The 26,150-nt window shown below is 40.2% G+C and overlaps 1 protein-coding gene across 1 annotated transcript in view; it reads left to right on the forward strand.

The window, feature by feature from the left end:
* dock4b (dedicator of cytokinesis 4b) overlaps positions 1–26,150 on the forward strand; it is a 163,293-nt gene that overhangs the window by 45,889 nt on the left and 91,254 nt on the right. The window contains 8 exon segments of the mRNA XM_059325448.1: positions 1,137–1,192; positions 1,276–1,372; positions 1,919–2,067; positions 5,411–5,495; positions 16,280–16,431; positions 24,889–24,970; positions 25,135–25,195; positions 25,297–25,429. Coding sequence (XP_059181431.1) covers positions 1,137–1,192; positions 1,276–1,372; positions 1,919–2,067; positions 5,411–5,495; positions 16,280–16,431; positions 24,889–24,970; positions 25,135–25,195; positions 25,297–25,429 — 815 coding nt within the window.

The raw sequence follows: 26,150 nt of genomic DNA on the forward strand, positions 1-26,150 counted from the left end.
TGCATCTGTTGCTCTGTGTCCATCTCACAAAAAGCCCATGCAGGTAGCCTGCAACCTGCTGCGTTTTGGTTCATTTCTTGTTATTGAGTCAGATTACATTCACAGTGCAATCGAACTGCCCAAAAGTTTGTTTGGAAACGGTTGAGAACATCCGGACCAAGACGAGAGTACGATTAGACTGTCACAAGCAACCAAACGAACCATAACAAGGATCAGAGTTTGATTGAAGTGGACTCAACTTTTGGTTGTGAAAGCGCCCTGAGTTTGCATTTGCCAGCAGACTGTTCGCACTAAAGCATACTCAAGCAATATGTCTTCACTGCATCACATGATCATAACAATACAGCAATTGTTGATCACAAATGTAAATCAACATTAAGTCTTTCACATTATAACAATAATATTATAACCAAAATCATTATCAAGAAAACCATGGAAAATGTCTAGATATCAGCCTTTTTTGTTTTTATCATTATATTTGTCCAAACAAATGTACCTTTAGTTATACCAGCCATTAAATGAACAAGAAAGCAAGAAGAAAACAAGGGTGGTCTTATATATTTTTCCCGTGACTGTAGGTTGAATAGTTAATAATTAGGTAATCCTTTTCTTTTAATACATTTGTGATACAAAACTGCAAAAAGAAATTTAGATGACAGCTCTCCTATCTGAAAATAACCTTGCCCTTTCTCAAGACCAACCAATTAAACCAAACTGACAATAACAGATGTGGCTTTTCATAAGCTTTTGTGCAGGTAAACATGATAACATAAACCATATTGGGATTGAAGTGTCTCTCTGTGTGTGAGTGCATTTATCCTCAGATACTTAAACAAGTTCTGCTTTGATCTCCTCGAGTCAATAGGGAGCAACTTGCAGTTTATACGCATCAAACGGGGCACACACACACACACACACACACACACACATATAAACACACACAAACACACTTTTCATCTTTTTTTTGTCTCCTAAATCCCAATGCTCCTTGCTTTTATCTCTTTGTCTGCTCCTCTCTCCCTCTGCTCTGCTCATTTTAACCCACAAACACACTTAACACTGTATTGATTATGTGCATCATTGCCATATGCTCACAGAAATGTCTTCTCATTGACCTGTTTATCTTCTGCTCAAAGGGGATCTTCCCGTCCAGCTACATCCACTTGAAGAATGCCCACGTCAAGAATAAAGGGTAAGCAACACCATGTTTTTTCTCTTTTCCATTTCCTTTGCGTCATTGTAGAGGTTTGACTCTATTTGTGTGTGTGTTTCTAGGCAATTTGAGACGGTCATTCCTGTTGAAGACTCCGTCATTACAGAGATGACATCAACGTTGCGGGACTGGGGTGCCATGTGGAAACAACTCTACGTGGTAGGAATCCACTCGCACAGTTTGCATCGATTTAAATATCACTGCCGCTTACGGGAAGCTGCCTTTTTAGGTTTTTCTCAAGAAGGGAATTTATTTGGCCCCGGGTAATTCAAACGGCGCAAACAGTCAAAGCTTTTCCATACACATTCATTAGTTGGATTGATTGTGTTTGTGGCCTATTAAGCTATCTGGGGTGCTGATTAAATTGAGCTGATGAATACTTGCAGATCAAAGTGCATAAATTTGCGACGAGAAGCAGCAGGACACTGAAGCTAATTTGCACAAATCCATTTTAAGTCCCTGTGTCTGCTTCTCTCTGTGGGTCGCCCTGTTCTTCTCAATGCCGATTTGGCTCTCTAATGTGTATTCTGTCACTTCGTTTTCACTTATGTTTTTCGAGTGGCTCGATGCAACTGTATATCTGTGTCTTATCATCCTCATTCTGTGTGTCTTTCTTGTCAATTTCCCTTTCATTCATCACACACTATGCCTCTCCCACTCATTCTTTCCTTCTCCGTTCCTCCCCACCGTTTCCTATTTCCGCAGAAGAATGAGGGGGATTTGTTCCATCGACTTTGGCACGTGATGAATGAAATCCTGGACCTGAGGAGGCAGGTGCTGGTGGGCCACCTCACCCATGACCGCATGAGGGACGTCAAGCAGCACATTACAGCGAGATTGGACTGGGGCAACGAGTGAGTTTATTGTTCCGTCTCAGAGGACCATATCTATGTTTTTATGTTTGTTTTGCTCTGTTTTAGGTCATTAATCATTCATCAGTTAAAGTTTTCTACTAGTTTTGAGATTGATTTTCTGCCCTCTGCTCAGCCATTGGATTCCATGCACTTTAAAGTATTGTATGAAAATCAAATACCAGTGACTAGAGGCTTGCTTGAGAGCAGCAATACATCACAGGGAACATTCAGTCAGCCTTATTTTTTGTGAAAGTTATGTTTTTATTGCAGTTTTGAAGCAGAACCATTTAAAGTTTTACTCTTTGGTGCATTGAAAAACATCTAACACCATCAGGGATTAGAAAGTTGGTTGCTGAACTGTAGTCTTTTAAATTCAAAGCAATACCAAATTCATATCCTTCTTTTTGCATCATTACCTCCGGCAAGGAGGTTGGATGTTTGTGCTTCGGTTTGTCCGTCTGTCAGCTGGATTATGTGAAAACTACTGGCCTGATTTTCATGAAACTTAGTGGAAGGGTGTACCATAGGCCTTGGAAGAATTACATTTTGTAGGGGATTTGAATCGTGGGGTGGACAAGTGGAAAAGTTTTGGAAAGTTTTCACTTCTGTTACCATTGTGAGAAACTACATTTGTGCTGCATTCATGTGATTTCAGAATAATTGGTAAAATGAGTTCCCGATCATATGTCACGACTCACCTGACCCCTTTCCTTCGTTCTTTATTGTCGCACAAATACTGGAAACAATTACCAACCTGTTGTTTAAACACCGAGCAATGAAATCCAACACATATTCTTTGTGGTGTCCATGTTGTTTATGTTTTAAAGTCAATGAAGACACCGAAGTCGAAAGAGAGACTTCGGATGCACCATTGGCCTTGGCGAAGGTTTTTGCTCTCTTTGAGTGCCACTCTAGCTTATATAGACTTTTTTGTCTTCCATCAGCCCATATCCACAACAGGAACTTTGCAGCAAACCCAGGAACCATTGTAGCAAATAAGGAAACTTTATCTGTGAGACTGGAGAGACCAGGGACCATAGTCCCTGTAACCACATAGTCCCTACACACTGAATTTTATAATGAAATCGATAAAGGAACAATTTTAATTATGGATCTGTCATGTCATGGCCGATATCTGACCTGCTTGATAAGGCCAGTGAGCAGGGTTTCCCATTGATTACCTAGAGTCTGTCCCGCCAGACTCTCATGTGCTGCACTAATGTCACATTTCAAGCGACTGAAAAAATATCTTTACACGATTCATAATATAAAGTTATTTAGCGTTGTGTTGCTAGTGCTCAGCAGAGTGGCTGTTACCAGTCAAAACCCCGTCCCCTACCTCTCTGTCCTCCTCCGAGACATGTGCGTGCATTGACACACTGACACACGCACTGAATGCCCTCCATGCGTGTGCACGTTAGCCGCAAGCTAACATTAGCTTTTAAAGTTTTTTTGAATCACTCTAAACTGTTTTGAATAACTTCCTGTCACTAAACGCATGCAGCTTTCAAAATAAGTGTCAACCACAGAATTTACAAGAAGACTGTTAAAATATGATGCCTTAAATAAAATATACAAGAACCCTTATTCGCCTTTAAAATAATTATTAAAATATACAGTCATTAAGGTCAGTGTACATGATGGAATAGTGGCACGAGAAAGTGCGAGAGGCAGCAAATTTGGGCTTTTATGGAAAAAAAAATCTCCCTAACCATCTATTTTTCCACACTAGCTGGCTGATCCGGTGTTTCAAAGCGGTGAAGAAGACATGTGCTTCTAATCGAACTGGGTATCAGTCCTCAATACCTTTAAGGTATTGACTGAAATAAACCAGTACCACATAGTATCGAAATAAGCGATTCCTGCATTTTAGCCTTTTTTTTTTTTTACCCAAAACTAGAAAAACGTACTATTAGTATGGATTTTGATGGCAGTCACTCAGTTTAATGCAACTTGTGATTGGCCCACTACAGCAGCAGCTACAACCCATACAATCGATAAAGTAATCTATTGGTTTGGGCATCACTTTAAGGGTACAGGTTCTGTAATTTTCCAAACGATACCCAGCCATCTTAACTCTCTTTTACTATGCTTTCCAACAACCGACTCTAAAATCTTGAATCTGCTAAGTTGGTTTGAATGCACCACTGATGAATCATTCCCAGCCCCAGTTCACATCTGCATAATCACATTACCACTCCCTATCTTCTGCGAAATAAATGAATGAAATAAATCAAACTTTATCGCGACTGTGAGGGATAACTTGCAGAAAGTATTTTACTCTACCTGCAAGTCGGATGGAAAATTAATCTAAAAACTTTTATTCGGGGGAAAAAAGTTGGGAAATAGTTATATAATTATTATAATGCATATTTGTAGTTAATGAGAAACAGCCCAGTGTGGCCTAATAAGAGGTTTTATCCAACATTAGTTTAAACTTGAATCACATTTCTTCACAAACTTTAGGAAAAATGGGAATTGTAATAATACAGAATATCTTATTCAGTCACTTGTTTATTCTGTCTACCAACTTTCTGCAACTCTCTAACTCGTCATTCCTTCTTTCCCAGAGTTTCTCTCTGACTCTTTCTTCTCTCCTTGCTCCTCTGTCTTTTGTTGTCACCTTCCCTCCCTGCAGGCTCTCTCCTCACTCAATCAAGTCTCTTTCCCCTCACACAGGCAGCACTCTCTCCATCCTTCCTCTCTCTTTCTTCTCTCTTTCCTCTCCATGCCATGGGGGTGAAATAAAAAAAATCTCCCAACTTCTGTCACTCTCTCTTTATATCTGTCCTTTACCCTTCACTCTCCTTCATTCCCCTGCTGTGGGCCCTCCTCAAACACACACATACACACACACCCCTCCTTAGTGAGGAGATGGGTGGACAGTCCCTCGCTGTGGGCTGTTGTATGGTTGACCAAGCCTGTCTCTTTTATTGCTGACAAGGAGACATACTCTAGCGTGCCGTTTTGGTCCACTGAAAGAGCCAGCCTAGAGGAGGATAAGAGGAAGAAAAAGGAGGGAGAAAATGAGAGGTAGTTTGTGGGAACCATGAAACAGAAAGGATGGGAGGGAGGATAAGGAGGACAGCGGGCATAGCGGGGGGCTAAAGGGAGAAGACTTTTCTTCTTTCATCTGTTCCTTAGAGAGAAGGACGATCTGTCAAGTTTATTTAAATGACTGACACGGCTGATGTGACAGTGTGTGCGTCTTGGCACTCGTGGGTCCATATGGTGTGTGTTTGCTCACTTTGCTGTTTCTGCTTGCTATGTGGATATGTGTGTGTAATCTGTAAGTCATTTGCTTCCGCGCTGTGTGTAAACTGTATGAATCTTTGTGTTACAGGCAGCTCTGCCTGGACCTGGTCCCCAGGAGAGAGTTCAGCATGGTGGACCCCGATGAAATCAGCGTCACAGAGCTCTACAGACTGGTGAGTGGTCTTCCAGCTCTCCACTCAGTATTGACCTGCTTTCTTCTCAAACTAACAGCTCATTAGGGGAGCTGGAGTGCAGGTGATTGTCTGCTCTTCTGAAGGGTCCTCGTACTAGATGCTAAATGCAGCTCATCACTTGTGCTGTATTAGAGGACGATATGGGATTTATGGAACTGATGCTGATACTGATTTTAGAAGGGGACAATTCATTGATAACTGATATGGTGGCCGATATAGTGATTTTTCAAGCTGGAATAAAATTGGCCTTCTTTATGTGGATTGTGCAACGATTTTTCACCACTCTGCCAGAGATCTACTTTAACATAAAACTTTATTAAATAATATTTAACATTGTTATACATTATACAAACAATGCATTACATTGTCAGCCAATTCTATGATGAAATAAATGATAACTGAGAGCGGTGCAGCCTAAAAGCACTTTCGTCCTATTGGACTCAAACTTAACCCACAGCACTTACTCTTGCATTTTTTCTTGACTTCATCCTTGCTTGTGTTGTATTAACTCTCAAATGAACGTCTGCTAAATGACATTGTAGAATTGAGAAAAAAAAAAGAAAAAATAAGGAATAAAATAAATAGCTAAATAAAAATCATGACTGTTTTGTTTCAGCCAATTGCTGACATTAAAAAGGATTAAAAAAAAAAAAAGATCACAGCAAGCAACAGTTTTTGCATTATATATTGTGTAAAAGAAATCATAATGGCACATATCAGACAACATATACACTGATACTGACATGCCTTTGATAAGCCAATAGTGGCCGATAATATCTACCAAGAGATATATCTGTCTGGCTATTTTCTGTATTGTAGATAGCTGTAGTAGAAGCTTTGGTTCTGTGTGTGTGTGTGTGTGTGTGTGTGTGGGTCTGTTTATTTTAATTTGTTTTATTTTATTTTATTTTCCTTACTCAGTTAAAAACATTGACTGTCACTGCTGCAGTGTCTCTGCCATTTAAAGTCTTTACACACCATAATCTGCCTGATTAATTCACAAATCAATATTTCTTTTCAAGCTGCTGTTTTTCTTTGGTTATGCACTGCGAATAAAGACATCGACCAATCACGTTGTCTAGAACGAACATATTTAAAACATGCACTAAAGTGTAGCTGAGATTTATAACGGCTCATACCACATCCATTTCACCCGTTTTAACCTTTCACAATAAGAGCCGTAGACATATACACCGGGTTACTGTTTACCAGAGGGAACTCAAATAAAAGTAGAACTCAACAACATAGCTTAGGCTATACAACCACTGACTTCAGGCAGACTGCCAGATGCAGCTCTGGGTCAATGGGATATTGGTAGTTTGTCATCTGCCTGCACAAATTTATTTGAACCTTTAGTGAACAAGTGGTGAAACTGTTGCAAATTTGCATTGCTGCTGGTAGTTTTGATGTGAACTATTCACAGGTATTCACCACATCGGTGTGTAAGACTTTTATAAGATTGTTCATGTTTCAACAAGCTGGTTGCCATTAATTTTACCCCAATATATTGAAGATAGATAAATGTAGAATAGGTAGGAGTCCCAGGGTAGGAGGGTGTAAATAATTAATGGATGGATGTACCATGTAATGTTGTAGTACTCGAGATTGGTCTCAAGACTGGTTTTTTTAAGGTTCTTGGTCTCGTCTCCGAATTGAGGGCATTTTTACTCTGTCTTGTCTCGGTGGGCAGACTGTGTGTGTGTGTGTGCAGACTCAGGTTTTTTTAACCCTTTATCAGGCGAAGAACTATATTTGGTAACTTCAGTGGATATCATCAATATTTCGAGAAAAAAGTTGCAAATTTAAGAGATTTAAAGTGGCAAATCTGCACGAAAAAAGTCGCAGATTTACAAGAAAAAAGTGTGAAGAAAGAACTTTTTTCTCGCCGATTCACCACTTTAAATCTCATAAATCTGAACATTTTTTTCTCGTAAATTTGCCACTCTAACCTTGTAAACTTTTTTCTCAAAATATTACCCCCCTCCCCCGGGTCCATATGTTTTTTTTACACATTCTGGCTGTATGTAATATCCTCCAATATTCTCTAGGGTTGAAATTTGGAATTTGCAAGTATTTCAATGAGTGCCCTATTAAGGGTTAACGAGACTGGTCAAGACCACCGCTTATAGGCTTTTTGTCCGCACCTTACTGATAATCGTGAAAAAGGACCCTCTCAAAAACAGCTAATAACTTCAAACTATTGTGCTGCTCTGATTGTTTTTGATGTTTTGTTATGATTTCCCTTTAATATATATGGTCTTGGTCTTGTCTCGGTCTCTGTACTCTCTTGGTCTCGTTTGGTGCAGTCTTGACTACAACACTAGTACCGTGCATATAATACTGTGTGTACTCCCCTCTATGCTGTGTGTCCAGAGTTACAGTTACTAAAACACATTTTTCAACTGATTGCATCAGACAGTGGAAGGATGTTTTCAACAGTTTGTTCCGTTCAGTGAGGATGTGAGATGCTGTCTATCACTGACAGCAGGATCTGAAAGTTCTTCCTCAGAACTGGCAGGTAGCAGAGATAGTGGTGTGAACTGGCAGAACACATCAAACTCTGGCCATTCAGCTTTGTGCAAGGTGGGGATTCACTTTATTGTAACAGAGGTTATTGTAGAGAATCTATCTGAATGCAAAACTATCTCACCACAAGTGGCTGTTTCAACTGTTCTGGAGCTTTCAACTGTATCACACATTTTCTACAGCAGATTGATGTTTAAATTTCCACTTCCATCGAGCACTTGAAGGACTTTTATCCATTTTGGCTCAAAAGTTGGAATTGAAAGTTCATTCTTGACCCTGGAAACGGCAGATGGGAAAACAATTTCATACTGGAGCTATCACACAATCTCCCTCCGTTTCTTTCACCACAGCACTTTAAGGACTACATATTGTCTTGATAGTTTACACTGAAAGATTGAAAAGAATACTTCTGATATCATTGGAAACTATCCAGTGGCATCAGTGTTGCTTTTAGAAACATAAAGTGTAGCTGAGTGTCTGAATCTATCTCTTCATATCTCTCCATTCCTCATTCTTTCCTTCCTTTCCTACTGCTTGCTCCCTGCTTCCCCTTCCCATTTTCTCCAAGCCCCAACCGCTGTTACCGTGGCAACCACTTCTCTGCCCTGATACAGTGCAGGGAGAATAGTATCGCGCGCACACACGCACACACACACACACACACACACACACACACACACACACACACACACACACACACACACACACTGTGACGGCTTTCCCTTCGCAGGGGTAATTGAAGCTCTTAATCCATCTGTTTCTTTTTTTGTTAGTCAAAACAAAAGCAGCCATAGCAAGATGAAAGCTTAATGTACCTCTATTAAAAAGCGTAGAAAATGAGAAAATGACTGCAATCCCCCTTTACCCAGACTAGATAAAGGGACTGCAGTTTACACACACACACAAACACCATCGCAACGAACCCACATTCAACATTTCTCAGTGAGATCTTTGTTTATGAGAACAGCTTCTTTGTTTCTGTCTTGTGCGGTGATGCTGCTGTGGTGTGGCTTAATTAAATTGAGATGGGGATTACCTGGTGTGTGTCTGTGTGTGTGTGTGGTGAAATGGCAGTGGGGTGTTACTGTGGGAAAATGTAGCCTGACTGCTACACTGTGGTAAAAAATGATGTGATATCTGCCCAGTGAGAAATAAAGAGGATAATGAACGAGAAAGGAACGAGAGATTTCAGTAACTATGTGATGATTTTGATTCCAAAATCAAATTGTTTGATTTATATACATACATATATATACATTTATCTCATTGAGTAAAAAAATAAGTTTATATTACAGAACAAAATGAGATTGTAGCACATTTTCTAAAAGAACTTGAAGGACAATTTTGAAATTATATTTCGTAATAATAATTTTAGGCTGTATAATCACATCTTTTTTTATAATAACCATAGATCAAATGATTATGTGTATTGTGAAAGGCTAATAGTAACAAGCCCATATTTAATTTTAATAGTTTAGTAGTTCTCTCCTCCTCTCAAAAGCATTTAGCATATTTTAGCTTTTAGCTCGTTTTGATAGATGGATAGAGAGATGGATGGATGGATGGATGGATGGATGGAGGGATTGATGGAGGGATGAATGGATGGATAGATGGATGGATGGATGGATGGAGGGATTGATGGAGGGATGAATGGATGGATAGATGGATGGATGGATGGATGGATGGGTGGATGGAGGGAGGGAGGAATGGAGGGAGGGAGGGATGGATGGATAGATAGATTGATTGATTGATAGATTGATAGATGAATCGAGGAATGGATGGATGGATGGATGGAGAGATGGAGGGATGGATGGATGGAGGGATTGATGGATGGACAGATTGATGGATGGATGGAGAGATTGATGGATGGATGGATGGAGAGATTGATTGATGGATGGATGGAGTGATGGATGGATGGATGGATGGATGGATGGAGGGATTGATGGAGAGATGGATGGATGGATAGATAGACAAATTGGGTAATTACTGTGTTACAGCAGCAGCTGTAGACTAAGACTAAAACACCAAGCACACCATAGAACATGTGGAAAAGTTACAAACTATCTAAAAACAACTGTACAACTAACAAATGTACATACTAAAAATTGATTTCACTGCCTGCAAAGTTATTCCTTTGGTTCACTGTCACAGCTCACATCAGCCTTGTTTCAGCAGTAGCCGGCAGCTGTGACACTGTAAACCCACTGTATGATACCTGAGCAATGACACACAAGCGTCACCTGTCACCTGTCATGTGTTAAGCATCTAAAGAAACATATTTTTCCCTCAGAAGTTGGAGGAGACCGCCCAGAGCTCAAATAAGAGCAAATATTTGCAACCTTTGAATCAATTCAGTTTTGTTTCAGAGGGCTTTGATGTGATTGTATTTTGATGTATCAAAATAATTATTCTTCATAATTTTTTTTTCAACTGTGTGATGGTGTATTTGTAATAATCCATGGTTAAAATCTACTTTCATGATCTCTCTCTCTCTCTCTCTCTTTTTTTTTTTTTTACACTTTTTCCCCTCCTACATCTTCATAAAAGCCAAAATGCTTCCATGTGCTACCTTTTTAGCCAGGGGTAAACATGACACACGTGTTTTCATCTGTTACAGTTCACCATCCAGTGGTTCTGGAATGTACAGTCTGGTCTTACATAACAGACACAGGCGACAATAATGTTGAGAATTTACTTTTTTGCATCAACACAAAACAGAACTGACTCTTACCGAATGTGTTCAATATATTGTTAAATTTAGGGGCACCAAATTATGGAATACCTTTTCCTATAAAATGTTTCAAAAGGTGTCTAAAAGCCCATTTAACTGCTGTTTTAAAATTCTAATTCACACACAAATACACTTTTACATCATGTTCATATTTTGTCTGTATATTGCTATTTTTGTTATTGTCATCATAACTTGTTGTTGATGTTATACATATGTTTTTTTTCTATTATCAGTTTTTTATTACTTTCATATAACTATGACATTTTAGGTGGAGGCTTTAACCCATAAGAACCCATGGTGACACCCGTGTAACAAACACAAATCTTCCAGAATCTCCCATATTCAGAACAGAAATGTGAAAAAGTAGCTAATTTAAAAAAACGTATTTATTACTGACCATAATTCCCGAACAAATTAAAGTCACAATTTTTATATATATTTTATGGAGATGTAGACAAAAATAATAATCTATTTATTATAGATTTATTCTTATTTTGTGACTTATTTTGGGACCAAAAAAAATTATCGTTAAACAGCACTATAAATGTCACAATTTTGATAAATGTTGTGGAGATGCAAAGAAAAAGGCAAATTTGTGTCTCTGTAAGCAGAAAATGTGTCAAGTTTTTGTATTTGAAAATAAGAAATATCCTAAACATAAATACCATAAACGCCCAATGTATCGTATATGTCACATCACAGATCTTTGACATTTAGGGGTAGTATTATTATTATTTTTTTAAACATCATTATGTGGGGGCGTCCTGGTGGCTCACACTGGTAGAGCGCTACCATGAATCCGGCCTGAGGTCCCTTTGCTGCATGTCTCCCCCTCTGTCTCCCCCTTTCTGTCTGTCACTATCTAATAAAGCAGTAAAATGCCCAAAAAATAATCTTTTTAAAAAAAAACATCATTATGTGTTCTATGTGTCCACTTGGTCTGTGGTATATCCCCCATAATTTTCCTTTAAAGATTATGGGTCTGGGTTGTTATGGGTTAAATAAGCCCATCTGGGTGTTCTGCCTCTCCCTGCACTTTACACTATTTGTTATCTTTGACATTCTATGTAATTCTAACTGTGCAAATAAATAAACCAAAACTTTCCCCCCATGCTAATAAATAGGCTATAGGTAAGTCTTTCTCTCTGATTTCAGACTAAAAGGCAACTTCATGCCATTCTATGTGCCACTGCCAACAAGCTATGTCCTTTTCCTTGTAAGTTAGTCTGAGGAGATTTAGGCCTGATTTTCACTCGACTTATTTGACTTGACGTCCTTTGACACATTTTATTTGGTCGCAGCTTGAAAGTGAGCAAACCTTCATCAAATCCCTAATTGGCTCCCCAGTCTCACGCTTAAGTCTGCTGAAGTTGTCTGTAGTGCGAACGGCAAAAACGGCTTTAAACCTCCTCGTTGTCTCCCTGGTGTGTGAGTCCAGTACAGAGCGTGAGCGGAGAGTTTAGATCCCAGAGCGATGAATTCATTAACGGTGGCAGATCAGACAGCGGTGATGGATAGCCGGGGTCTGGGCTCTGAACATGTGGTAGTAAAATTTCCTCAGTTATCGCTAAAGTGAAACGCACTTAAAGGCTACACGCTCATCTCCTGCTCCCTGCTTGTGTCACTCAGGTGTTCCTCCCACTTGATTAAAAGAGAGATGAAAGGAGGCTTAAACAGTTTCTCTGTCTCCTCAGTTTGACCCCCCCTCTCCATCGACAGCCCCTTCACTTGCTTCATGCTGTTTAGGAAAAGATTGAACAATAATGAGACGGTTGGGAAAGCACACACGTGGTCATGCTCTCTGTGTCCTCTCCTTGTTTCCCACAGCATTTATGTTGCCAGCAGGGCTGCCAGGCTGCCATGTCTATCCTTTGTGTCTAGTCATGCTGAAGCTGCCATATAACCACACACGGCTCCGGTCGGGCAGCTTAAATGACACACTGAAAATAACCTGGTAATAAAACCCCACAGCATAAATTAGGGCCTTCCCAGACCTAGTCATTCTGCGTCAAAAAAGCAGCAGCTCTGCCCTTTTGTGTAGAGAGTAAGTGATCTGGTAAAAACAGTGTCAGCGCCTTGTTGTTAGACCGTGTTTTCTTCTGGGATCTCAGATAGCGCAGAGCACTCAGGACGAGACAAAACATATTCATCATCCTGACAGATATTGCACTTGTACAATGATATGTGGTGTAATTTTCGAGCATGTTTGAGTCTTAGAGGACAGTGTTAGTGGTTTTTCATATGTTTATATTTATAGTACAGCCAACTGTTTTCCAAAGCATATCATAAATTTTAGATTGATTTCTTACCCTCTAGGCAGTCTCTGTTTATCTCACATTTCACTATGGCATAAAAATTTCAGCTTTCAGAGACTTAAATCTCCTCTGAGGTGGCGTTTTGTTGCCTTGTAGTTTCTCTCAAAGCATCATCATCATCATCACATGGTGATGCTTGCTAGGGTGTGTTTAAAACAATGCAACATCACTGCCTGGACAGAGAGTTGTTGTAATGTAAGGAAGAACTGCTTCATTTTTCACGTTATCCTTGTTTGTGTATTATTTTTTTTTGTTTTTTTTTTCCACTCTAGAAGTCCCTCTAGAAATGTATGATCTTATGATAGCACAGACCTGGGCATAAGGCGGCCCAGGAGCCACATCCAGCCCGTTGGCTGTCCCTGTCCAGCCCGCGTGAGAAATTAGAAGTCAATACAACTGCAGTGCTTTTATTTTGAAGGGGATTGACGTATGTGCGTGCATACGAGTTTCCTTGTTACTAAAATGGCATCTCATGGTAAAAAAAATTAAAGTTGACATGGAATGTAGAGTTTTTAACAATTCAAGACATTCAAGCACCATAGACTGGACTTTTCTCACTAAAAAAGAAAAAGTAACTGAAAAACACTATTAAATTGCTGGTTTACTGCAAAACATACATACTCCATGTTGTTTTTGTGGTTTGAATGTATGCTGAGTTTAAAATAAATGGAAAAGTACGATAATGATTGGCGTTTTTAGTGGTTTTACAGCTATAGGTGATTTAATCCACATTAACATAGTGTTATCAAAACATGTATTCTTGTCAGTTGCAGCTCAGAACCAAATAATTTACTGCTTTTCATAAAACGATGAAACTAATATTGAGCAGAATTAAGTTCAGAGTATTAGTCCGGCCCTCCGCAACCTTTGCAGTATCTCATGTGGCCCCTTGGGAAAATTAAAATTGCCCACCAACTGTGATAGCAGCTATATATTTAAAAAGGGCCAACTTTTTTTCACCACTGCAATGTCTTTTGTCTTTGGCCTCATCTCTACGGTCCCCCGGGTCTGATGGTGTTGCTGTTGCCTTCTCAATTGTCCTGCGTCGTTTTAGGCCTCCCTTTCCTTCTTTCCTTCTCTCTCCAGTGACTCTTGGGATTGCTCTGATCCAGGTCAACATGCATCTCTTGAGTTTGGAGTGTGTATTATCTTGCTTGGTGTTTTTGAGGAGGGTTAGGGTTTTTATAAATAAATAAAAAATCTTAAATAAAAATAGCCTATGAAATAAAATAGGTCCATCTTTTTCTGAAATAAATATATTTATATGAGAAAAGAAAAATGAACATTACAAAAGAACTAAATATGACAAACCCTAGTAAGGGCAGCATTTATATATAAAGAAGGAATACAAATTTGAACTATATCGATATATGCGATATGGTCTAATTCCATATCACATTAAAAAATATATCGATATATTTTTTGTATCGATATATATCACCCAGCCTGTAGAGTAGCATTGATAGTACATATTGGTAGAACATTTTACCCTTGCACATCAGGCAGGCCTCCCCACTGTCCGCTTTTAAAAGGAATATTAAAACCCATTTTTATTTACTGGCTTTTAACTCAACATGAGCCTTTGTTCTGTTTTTATTTGTTTTTATTTGTTCTTTGTTGTTTTTTAAAATTAAGATTAATTTTAAAATTAAGACTAATTTTAAAATTGAGATTAATTTTAAAATCCAGTTTTATTTATTGGTTTTTACCCAGCATGAGACTCGCTTTGTTTTAGTTGTTTTTGCTTGTTTTGTTTTTATCGTTGGTCTGTCCTGCCATGTACAGCACTTTGTATCAGCTAACGCTGTCTTAAAGGGCTCTATAAATAAAGTTGATTTGATTTGATAGTATGCAGCTATGGTAGATTCAGAGTTTGGTTTCTGTACAGTACTGGTTGGATGTCTGTAGTGGGGCTTTACTTCTCATTTCTTCATTTTTTTCTCCTCATCCTCCTCTTGTCCCCCTGTCCCCATCTCTTTACATCCTACTACAGAAGTGAACGTGGAGCACAATTTGGCAGTGACTCTCCTGGCCATCTGGTGCTCTGTGTGTGTGTGTGTCCTTGTATTTCTGGATGTTGACAGCAGATTAGGATGAACCCCTCTTAAACAGAGCTGCAGTGTGCGTGCTGATCTTGATGGTATTTACATCGCTGCACCGTGCTCTGTGAGGCTTTATTGATCTTTTCGGTATAGATTGACTTAATAAAGCATGTAATATCAGCTGATGCGCTACCAGTCCCTGACATGTGACTTCTGTGCTGCGTTGCTTGACTGTGTCTTTGCTTGCATTTATATTCAGCGTGAATTCCACAGCTTCGGTTTCTGTTTCTCTAAGATTAAGCAACCAGTTGAAAGGGATGCAAATCACAACACTATTATTTCGTTGTGTCAAGAAAATAATTAACTTACTTTAAGATAAATGCTTGGGTAAATAAATAAGGTGTTTTGGTGCTTTTATACCTGATGATGAATAGGCTGCAATACATTTCTGTGAAAACCCTTGAATTGTTAAGCATACATTCTTATGTGTAAAGTGTTTGTTTATGTGCATATCCATCTGAACACCAATATGTGCTTCTCTTGTCCCATTTGTTTCTTTGGCACCATGATTACAACAAAGAAACCACCAGACAATACAGCTCCAAGTCTCAGATCTTAGCCCCTGGTGCTGCTGACAGTCCGCGATATTACGCGCTATATTAACTCGATTTATATCAACAAAATCTATATCTTAGCCTTAGTCTTCAAATATATATGCAAATCTGAAGCAATGCTCCTCCCTACTGTGAGGTGTCTCTGAGGGATATTATTTATCTTTGACTGGGAAACTCAACACTAAATACAGCAGCTCTTGAACGTGAGAGGCCAGTATTAAAAGAGATGGAACCACATGTTGTTTTTTTCCCTGGTATTAACTGTATTTGATAAGCTTTGATCCTGTGTTTGAGGATCTTTCAGGATTTAGAGCTTATGGATTTTACTGTTTTTTTAACCTTTCCAAATCCTTCCCTGCACTCCTATATCAGAACAGCACAAACTGTATTCTTTTAATCAATTTTATTCATTACATTTTTGCAGTGTCAGTATAGCTGCATATTAAGTGTAATATATACAATTTTCCCTGCTCAGATTACCATTAGAAAATCAATTTGTGCTCATGCTCATCACCTCTCCTCTTCTCCTCTGCAGATGGAGCACCGGCATCGTAAGAAGGAGACCCCTGCTCCCGCCAGCACCCATCACTTGTTCGTCCACGTGAAGAGTCTGATGAGCGCCAATCTGGGGGAGGAGCTAGAGGTCTTCTTCCACATTTATGACGGACGGGAGAATCGGCCTCTCAGGTAGACACTTAGGCTACGTTTACACGAGGGCGGTCTGAACAGAAGACGCAAAAGTGGCGTCGCGTCTTCACTTTTTATTCCTCGTTTAGACGAGCATTTTCGGGAGGAAATCTGCGTGCATACGATGACGCAAAAGTGTGTGAAATTCGATTGTATGCATGCCAGGCGGCATCACTTAAAGAGATAAGAGCATCTTTGGGCATGTGGAAGTTTTCACGCCACCCATTTTCATCAGCTACTCCTTCCACAAAGTTATCCACCATCCACTAGATCTCCCAGGTCTCGTTCACAGCCGTCTGGCTCGCCTCCGACGAATTGCTGCATCCAAAATGTGATAGAGGTAATTCCAGATCCTTCACTGTTCACTAATACTATCTGTACATATCCTGTACATTTGGTGGAAAGACTCCTGTAAGTTTATTAGAGCTGCCAGAGCAGCTTGAAGGTCCAACGCATGGAAATAATCCTACATGTTTGTTTATTTTCCTGTACTGGAGCATGTATGTGACGTTAACACATACGTGACGTGAGCAGATCTGAGCAGAGTTTTGCGTCTTGGCAGTGTAGACGGACACGATACGGCGGAGCGTATTCAACTTTTCCACTTTGGAGGGTGGTTTCAGATTTTTGAGTTTTTAAGCCCCCAAAACGCCGTCACCGTCTATACGAAAGACACTTCCGATAAAATATTTTTTACCCGCAAGCGTCCTCGTGTAAACAGGGCCTCAAACACAAAATACGTTTGCTGCGAGGGCGCTCTCTCTCTAGATTGTGAAGTAGTGTGGGATCATGGGAGTTGTTGTCTTCATCACCATTGCAGATAGCTTCTCCTGGTTGGGATTCCTTCACTGTTCATTGTTCAGGAGGTTTTTACTGCAAGTGAAGCAATCTGATCACATTCAGACTCTCAGGAGGTTTTTACCCGGAGACGAATTACCCCGCAGGGGTCTCCTGAGCAAGGCCGTGCTGTTGTGTTCTATAAAAAGTGTCCTTGTTGTCCACTTTAAAGAGCCTGTCACCCTGGGAGTCTGCACACGCCACTTGCATGCATAGCAACACACACACATACGCCCACACACTCATGATGGAGAGAAACAATAGACCTGGTGAGTGGTAAAAACTGTTTCAAAATCACTGTTTTTCTGATGCTTTTTGGCGGAAAGCTGCTGTTTGCTCAGATTGCTTCTCTGATAACTGTCCGATGACCAAAATCCTTAAATCCAGTTAAGCTATATAGTTAAAAATGACCAAGAACTTAAGATTGTATTGTAAAAATGTGGCTTAAAACGGGATAAAAACTAAATTCCTAACAACTTCTGACGGACAACCACAACGCTGACGCATGCATACAGTATATGATGCCATTGACAGGCGACCAAAGGACACAGACCGCTTCCTTGATTAAAAATATGGATTTCTCTTGGATAATGTAAGGTTGCAACTAAACAAAATAAATAACATACGTCTCGTAGTTTTGGACATTTTAATGCAGAAAATCTACGTATTGGGTTGAACTGAAAACACATTCCACACTAAATTGGGGTTGTCTTAAAATCTCTGCTCTCGTTTGGCAGATTGCTAATATTTTAGCAGCCGTTTGGCCCATTGATGTTGTATGGCACCAAATACACCCCTGATTCCAAAAAAGTTGGGATGGTGTCTAAAATACAAATGAAACTGAGCATGATCATTGCTAATCACAACCCTTACCTTTTAAAAGTCAAAAGTTTTGATCAAAATGCATCACTTTTGGATACTATTAATGATATTTGCTTCATTATTATAGTTAGTGATAGATGTTTAACTGTGATTTTTGTGGCTTTATACTGTACATTTTTTGAGCAAACGGCAGTATTGAAAAGGTTAAAAACTTGTGTAAGAGAAATATTGGTGATTGCAGGGGTGTAATGAAGATTAATTAAATGAAGCAGGTTGTTAAAGAGCACTTGGACACATAAAAGTGGGCAAGGCTCTGCTATTTTGTTATATAAAAGTGTCCGTGCTGTCCACATCAAAGAGCCCATCACCCCGGGAGTCTGCATACGTCACTTGCACGCACACCAACACACACACACAAACACCCACACACTCCTGATGGGGCGTCGGCCAAATGCAAGACTGTGTTTAAACTCCCCGGTTTCATAGTTCAAAGCGAAGAGATTCCATTTCATGTCACAAACAAGTGGATTCGTCAGGCAAAGGGAAACGAGTGGGTTGAAAAATGAGAACGGCAACTTCTTTTGATAAGTCATGCTTGTGTTTGACGCGTACTCTCCGCCCCACAGGGTCACATCAGAGGAACAAGGGTGACATTGATGGGGCTCATTGTTTTATTATTTCGTTTCAGCCACATACAGTAGCTCCACTTCTTTTTCCATTGAAATCCAATACATTATTCATCACATCACTGGCAGAAAATGTAACTTTTGTGCAAACTTGGTTGTCCTAAGATTCTTTAAATCATGGAGAGCCTGTGGTTTTCCTCTAAAACAGGAATAATACCACTGAAGAAAATAGTCCTATTTTGTGTACAAGTGTGCCTTTTTTTCATGATGTGGTTTATCTGAGTCTCTCAGATCTGCATGTTCACACACACACAATGTATCCGTGGATCAGAGGCACTTTTAATTGTGCTCTCTTGCCTCCTTTTAGCTCATCCATCTGAATTCTTGATGGAAAACGTTTGGCAATAATGAAGAACATTTTAGCGACTATTCCCAACCCACACTTTTCTTGAAGTGCATAATTAGAGCCCAGGTATTAAGTTCCACTTGAAGCATATACATGCACTTGAAATGGATTTACAGCTCGCTCTCTGAAACAAAAGTCGGCTTTAGTCGTTAAGCGAAAACATCTGTCACAAATGTTTTCTACGACAAAGATGCCAGAAAGTCAACATAGACAACAAGTCTTATGAGCTTTTATCTAAACTGAATACAAATAATATTACATAAAATAATAACAGATAAAAAGCTTGATTTTTCTTCTAACAGTTTTATTTTGTTTTCCTTAATCAGCTAATTAAAAATTTCTATCAGTTTCGGGGGATGAAGGCAGTCAGAGGCCTTCACCATTGTGCCTTGGTGGTTCTGTCTTCGAGGAAAATTTTGCCGTGGCAGCTCGCCAACGTTGTCTCACACTGTCTGCTCACACACATAAACAGAAAACACACAACACACACACGTTTACGCAAGATGCCTGGCATGGAGCCATTCAACACTTCCCTCTGTGCTCGTGGTCTGTGTGTGTGTGTGTGTGTGTGTGTGCGTGTGCATGTGCATGTGCGTGTGCGTGTGCGTGTGCGTGTGCGTGTGCGTGTGAGTGTGTGTGTGTGTGTGTGTGTGTGTGTGTGTGTGTGTCTCAGAGACCAGATGGGGGATCCGACCCGTTATCTCAGTACCATGCCAACACCAGCAGCCCCTGTGCATCATGGTAGCTTCTTTGTGTTCAATACAGGCTTCCTTGTGAGGCTCTCTAGGAGGACACACACTGTGGCATACTGTGTCACGCTCACACATCCTGTTGCTCTTTTCTTGCAATTCTCTGCTGCAGTTAGTGGTTATTTTTTAATATCGATTATAGTGTCAATAACATTAATCATCTTGTCAATAAAATGCCCCGTGTCATTTCCCAGAGCCCAATGTGACATCTTAAAATGGTTTTGTTTTATCCAAAAACAAGTCAAGTCAATTTTATTCATATAGCCCAAAATCACAAATCACAGATTTGCCTCAAAAGGCTCTACGGACTGTACATTGTACGACATCCTCTGTACTTAGGCCCTCGATTCAGCCAGGGAAAAACTCCTCAAAAAACCCTTTTAACAGGGGAAAAAGAAGAAGAAACCTCAGGGAGAGACAGAGGAGGATCCCTCTCCCAGGACGGACAGACGTGCAATAGATGTGGTTGTGCAGGGCAGATCATCAGAGTAGAATAGAGTAGATAGAGAGGATAGAGAGGGAATTAAAAAGATAAAGATATTCAGTTTATTATCATGCATGATGAATAAAAGCATCAAATTCTCACATTTAAGGATGAAACTAGCAAATGCTCCAATTCTCAGCTTAAAAAATACAAACGTTATTATCAAAATACTTACCTAATCAATTAATCTTTGCAGTTTTAGAAACACACACTGGTTCATATTGCCATACTCTGTTTCTCTTCCTATTGTAACCTCCTCTCCACTCTAACAAGGTCACCCATGTATAACTGGTTTTGTGTGTTTTCTGTTCATTTTGTGAATACTGCAGTGTGTTTTTGACAAACAGAAAGATCTAGTATCTGGTAGGTCTGGCCTTGTGTGTGTTCTCCACCTGTTCACCTCGCTGTCTTGTCTAGACATTTTCTCATCTTTCCACGTGGCCTCTGAGGATAGATTGAGGTTTTTCCAGTGAGGGGGGGAGGGAGGCAACAGTGGCAGTTAATTTAGCCAGTATTTTACACTCCAGTCGCTCATTCTCCCATCCCCCCCTCCCTCCTCCACCCCCTCGTCGGGTAAGCGCACGGCTCCTAATGCAATCATCGATATCAGGAGAGGGAATAGCAAGCTCCGTGTGGGCCCAGAGGGGAGGGAAATCGGCCATTCATGTTATGTTAATGCGAGCGGTGATAGAGGGAGATAAGGTCCCGCTGGGGGACACTGGTCCTCTTAGCTCGGGTGATCAACACGCTGCAGCTGTGAGGGAGAAGAGTCGGTGGCAGGGGGAGACTCATGCATGTGTGTCTGTGTTTGCAGGAGTGGCTGTTAATTGGCAGTTGGGGTTTCAACAATAGAGCGCTAATTAGGGTTCGGGAAAAGGCGCGCAAGTCTCATGTCTAATGCATAGGAATCCGTCTCCATATGGCTGGATAAATGGCCTGGAAAGTTACAGAGAGCAGCTAATGAGGAACAACTGCAACTAAATCAAATTGGCTCTCAACTGGTTCATTCCAATCCGCACAATAAAAAGGAAAAACTTTACTGAAGGAATACATGTATGAAAAATCATAAGCATTTGTATAATTAATTATCAGGAGTTTAATTAATTCAAACATGAGCGCCCACTGCCCTACATACACACAACATTGAATTACAGTGCAAGAAACGGCGTCTTATTTACATCATGGAAGAGATATGGCAACTTCTAAGCTCTTGTAATAGGAGCTTTTAATAGCTCAGACTATTATAAAACATCCTAATCCATTGTAGCCGTATGCAGCATGAAGTCAAGTTATATAGGATCTGTTGGGGTAAATTCTGCTCTTGTGTGAATGGCTCTACTGTAGCTTGCGCCTGCTAACCGTGCCAGAGACTTGGCTCATTGTCAGGCGCTGGTGCATTACAAGGTTTTCTCTCTGCTTATCGGTGGACTGTGAAAGTCACCTAACTGGATTAGCCTTCAGCTCGCCAGCCAGGATGAGACGGGCCCAGCAGGACGCTTCCGCTGCCTCTCTTTAAGCGTGTGTGCGAGATAGAGAGAGGGGACGGAGTACAAAGAGAATGAAAAGGCGATCTGTGTCCGTCCTTTCTCTTTTTGCCCGACATGCACGTAATTTCCCGCCTGTAGGAGGGCGGGGTGCGGGGCAATCGAGGCCAGAGTTGAGTTCGTTTTGCTCTGCGACGCTCTTGAATTTTATATTTTAAAGTTGAACTACAGAGTATGTGCAAACTATCCAAAGTATGATTCAGTTTGTTTAGACTGAAAGCCAGACAATATACTTTTCCAAATGTCTCACTGTAGCTTCCTAGAGTTTTATTTTTAGCCGTACTGGCATCATAGCACTTTGGATGGCAGTGTTTGTCTGTCAATTGGTTACTGGTCCAGACTGAAATATCTCAACAGTTATTAAAAGGGTTACCATCCAATTGTGGTGACCTGGTGACCTTGTGTGTCTCAACAACTATTGGATGGACTGTCATGAACTTGGTCCAGACCCTCAGGATAAAAAGTTGTGACTTTCATTTGAACTCTGACATCAGGATTTTCTAAATTTATCCGAAACCTGTAAAACTGGATGGACACTTGAAGAACACAGGCCTCCACCAAGACCACCCCTATCGGATCCAATGTGGATCAGGTGCAGCTACGCCGTGTTCTGGCAGAGACCCGTTTTATTTCAGTCCTCCTCTACACCGGGAGCGTTTCAAAATCTGAGCTTTCCGTCTGCCCCTGCTGCTACTTGAATGACACAAGAGGGAGAGGTAGAAAGAGAAGGAACCAGTTCTGTATGCAACACGCTGCAACACTCCAATAAAAATAGACTGGCCATGTATTTTTAGCTTCTGAAACTTACAGATGCTGCTGCGTGTCTGATTGCAACAAATTGCAAATTAATTCATGTATTAGCTCCATGATTCAGATCCGCTCCAATTGATAGATTTTACCTTGACCCTTGCTAGATAGACCAGAAGTTTTCCTCTATTTCTGCTGACAGACCAAAAAAAAAAAAAAAACTCCCTGGCAGAGACAACTAATGGCATTCCCACCAGCCTCAAATGAACATATATAGCAAATATTAGCAAGCACTAAAATGGAAATGGCATGGTAAATATACTAGCTAAACATCAGCATGTTAGCATTCTCATTGAGAGCATTTTAGCATGGTGATATTTAGCTAAAAGCACCACTGTGCCAAATTACAATGTGCCTCACAAAGCTCCTAAATATGGAGTGTCTATTTCCATCTGTCTGTTTTATTTATGCTTTCAGTTTTTCAAGTCTCTTTAGTTGAGTGTCATTTCCTGAGTTAATAGCATGGTTGTCGACTGACAAGTCGACTTGTTGCTAAAGTAAGGAAGTAAGTACATTTTATTTTTAAAGCGCTTTTCACAGGCAAAAAGTCACACAATGCTTTACAAGGGCATAAATCAACATACAGGCAAATACAGAAAAACACAATACAACAGGAAAACAAATTTAAAGCCTGAATGTCTAGTTGACCAGGTACATACAGTCAACTCATTGCCTGTCTAAACAGGTATGTCTTAATGTGACATTTAAAAGAATCCACAGACATCACAGACCGTAAGGGTGCAAGCAGATCGTTCCAAAGTTCGGGTGCTATGGATTCAAAGGCTTCTTCACCCCGAGGTTTAAGACGGGTGCGTGGGACAGACAAGAAATTGAAGGTGTTTGATCGGAGGCAGCGGGTAGAGCAGGGATGTGCAACTTACATGCTGGAGGGGGCCGCAAATTTTCATTGACACTACCACAGGGCCACATATAGGAGCGTGCACCAGATAGGATGAAACTGCTATTTTAAATATGTCTACAGTGCAGTAACTTATTTCATGCTCAAATGCATGTAGAACAGTATAAATAGGAATACAAAAGGTTTGAAGCAAATAAAAAATAACCACTTTTTTTCAGTGCAAGAACAGCAGACCAAGATAAATTGCAAGAAGTCATTTTGTGCATTTTCACACTGCACTTTTAAGATTTCATGCTCAAATGCATGTAGTTGTACTGAGGGCCACTTCAAGTGAGCCGTATGTGGCCCCCAGGTCTCCAGTTGCCCATCCCTGGGGTAGAGGGATATGGGTGAAGTAGTTCAGTTACATATGCCGGGGCCAGATCGTGCAGAGATCTGAGTGTGGGGTTGATGTTAGATCGTCTGTTTGCCCTAGTGAGTAGCCTTGCCGCAGTATCTTGGATTGACTGTAAACTGTTTAAAGGGGACATACTGAGTGAGGAGAAAAGTGAGTTACAGTAGTCGATACAGGATGAGATAAAGGCATGAAAAAGCATCTCAAGTTCATAAATAATGAACCCATTAGTCAATACATCTGGTCATGTGCAAATAATGCAGCAGTAACCAAAAAGGTATGCGTGTGACTCATACAATTGCTATTTCTGTACATTCTATAGTATAGAGCAGCACAAAGCAGGTTAATTTTCTCCTTTTCTCTTCTATTCACCTTGCTAATAATGGTCTTAGTCCAGCCTTGTCATAACCAGAAGATTTATGACAACCAGCTCGGCAGTTATGAGATTGAGGTTGTACATTTTTCGTTGCAACCCATCACTATTTTTGCTGACAGTCCAGTATCTGGGCTAAAACGTGTCAGAGAATCCACGATGTGCAACAACACAGTGAATATTTTAGTTAGCCGCGGAGGAGCCACGTGTGGATGTACTTGTTGTCGGATCTGTTTCAGACATTCTGTGTTGGGGATTTGGTTCAGTAATTCAAGCTTTGTATATATCTTTTTCTCTGCCTCTGCCCCCTCTCTGCCTGTCTTTCTCCTGCCTTATATTCTCTTCCAGACAGCTTTGGTTTGAAGCTTTCACTTTGAAGCGTTTTCTCCAGCGCCTACCGTTCAGAGCTTGACACTTCTGACACTGTTTCTAATCTTTATTCTGTTCCTGTTAGCAGTGGCTTGGATGCAGTTGTTTATGATGACACCCAGCCATCATTCCTGACCCCATTCATCTCAATGTGTGTTCCCTTCTCTCTGTCTCTCCTATTCTACAGCGAAAGGTTCTTTGTCAAGCTGAATAAGAGCGGGTTGCCCAAGTCGCCAGAGAAGACGGAAAGACAATGCACGCTGTTTGTGGTGAGTAGCGAACATGACTTTACAAAGATTGATTGGAAGCAATTTAAAGCTATGTACAGTAAGTTATGCTCCATTACCCTGAAAACTAAGAGCTAAGCCAGTTCTCTGCAGCTTGTTTACAATGATTGAATCTGATGCTGAAGTATGTTTTCCTGTTTTTTCAGGACTTGGGAAGCAGTGATCTAAGAAAAGATGTCTACATCGTTGTGCACATCATAAGAATAGGTGGGATGCTTCTTCTTTATTCTACTGAGCTCTACTTGTCTTTTAAATCTCCTGGGCCTTCATAGCAGTGCTGTTATGACTGTGGATCTTTCTGTGTGCAGGGAGAATGGGAGCAGGGGAGAAGAAGAATCTGTGTAGCGTACAATACAGGAGGCCGTTTGGCTGTGCTGTCGTCAGCATCGCTGATCTCCTCACTGCTGACTCCAAGGATGACCACCTGCTCAAGGTTTATGCGTAAGTCACAGTAAACAACCAGCATTTCATTACAAACTCCTATATTCCACATATTGAACCAAGCTATACTTTAGGACAGTGGTTCCCAACTTTTTAAGTACTTCAACTACCACTTGGAGTGAAGCTGGGTGTTTCCACTGTTTATCCGGTACTTTTAACTAATTATTTGTACAATTTAGTCAGTGCATTTCAGCCTTTATCTATCGATCAATCAATCAATCAATCAATCAATCAATCAATCAATCAATCAATCAATCAAACAATCAAACAATCAAACAATCAATCAAACAATCAGACTTTATTTGTACAGCACTTTTCATACAAGAGAAATGTAACACAAAGTGCTTCACATAAAAAAGGAATAAATAAAACAACAACAACAACAACAACAACAACAAAACATAGAAACAAGCAAACACCATCCAACCCATCCCATTAAAAACAAAGCACAAACTGAGGAAACGGCATCTAAACGTCGAATACTGGACACTGGAGGCAGGTTAGAAATTAATTGGATAAAGTAAATAAAAAAGTAATGTAAGATAAAAAAAAAGTACATAATAATAACAATAAAAATAAAAAAGCTAGGTTTTTTTGTTTCTTTCTTAAATGGTTCAAGTAAAAGCCGAACCAAAAAGATAAGTCTTAAGTTTGCTCTTAAAAATATGAACTGTCTCTGATTGCTTATTGATATTAAAATATACTTTATTGCTCATCTATT

Source organism: Centropristis striata, chromosome 22 (assembly GCF_030273125.1).
Source record: "Centropristis striata isolate RG_2023a ecotype Rhode Island chromosome 22, C.striata_1.0, whole genome shotgun sequence".
Lineage (NCBI taxonomy): Eukaryota > Metazoa > Chordata > Actinopteri > Perciformes > Serranidae > Centropristis > Centropristis striata.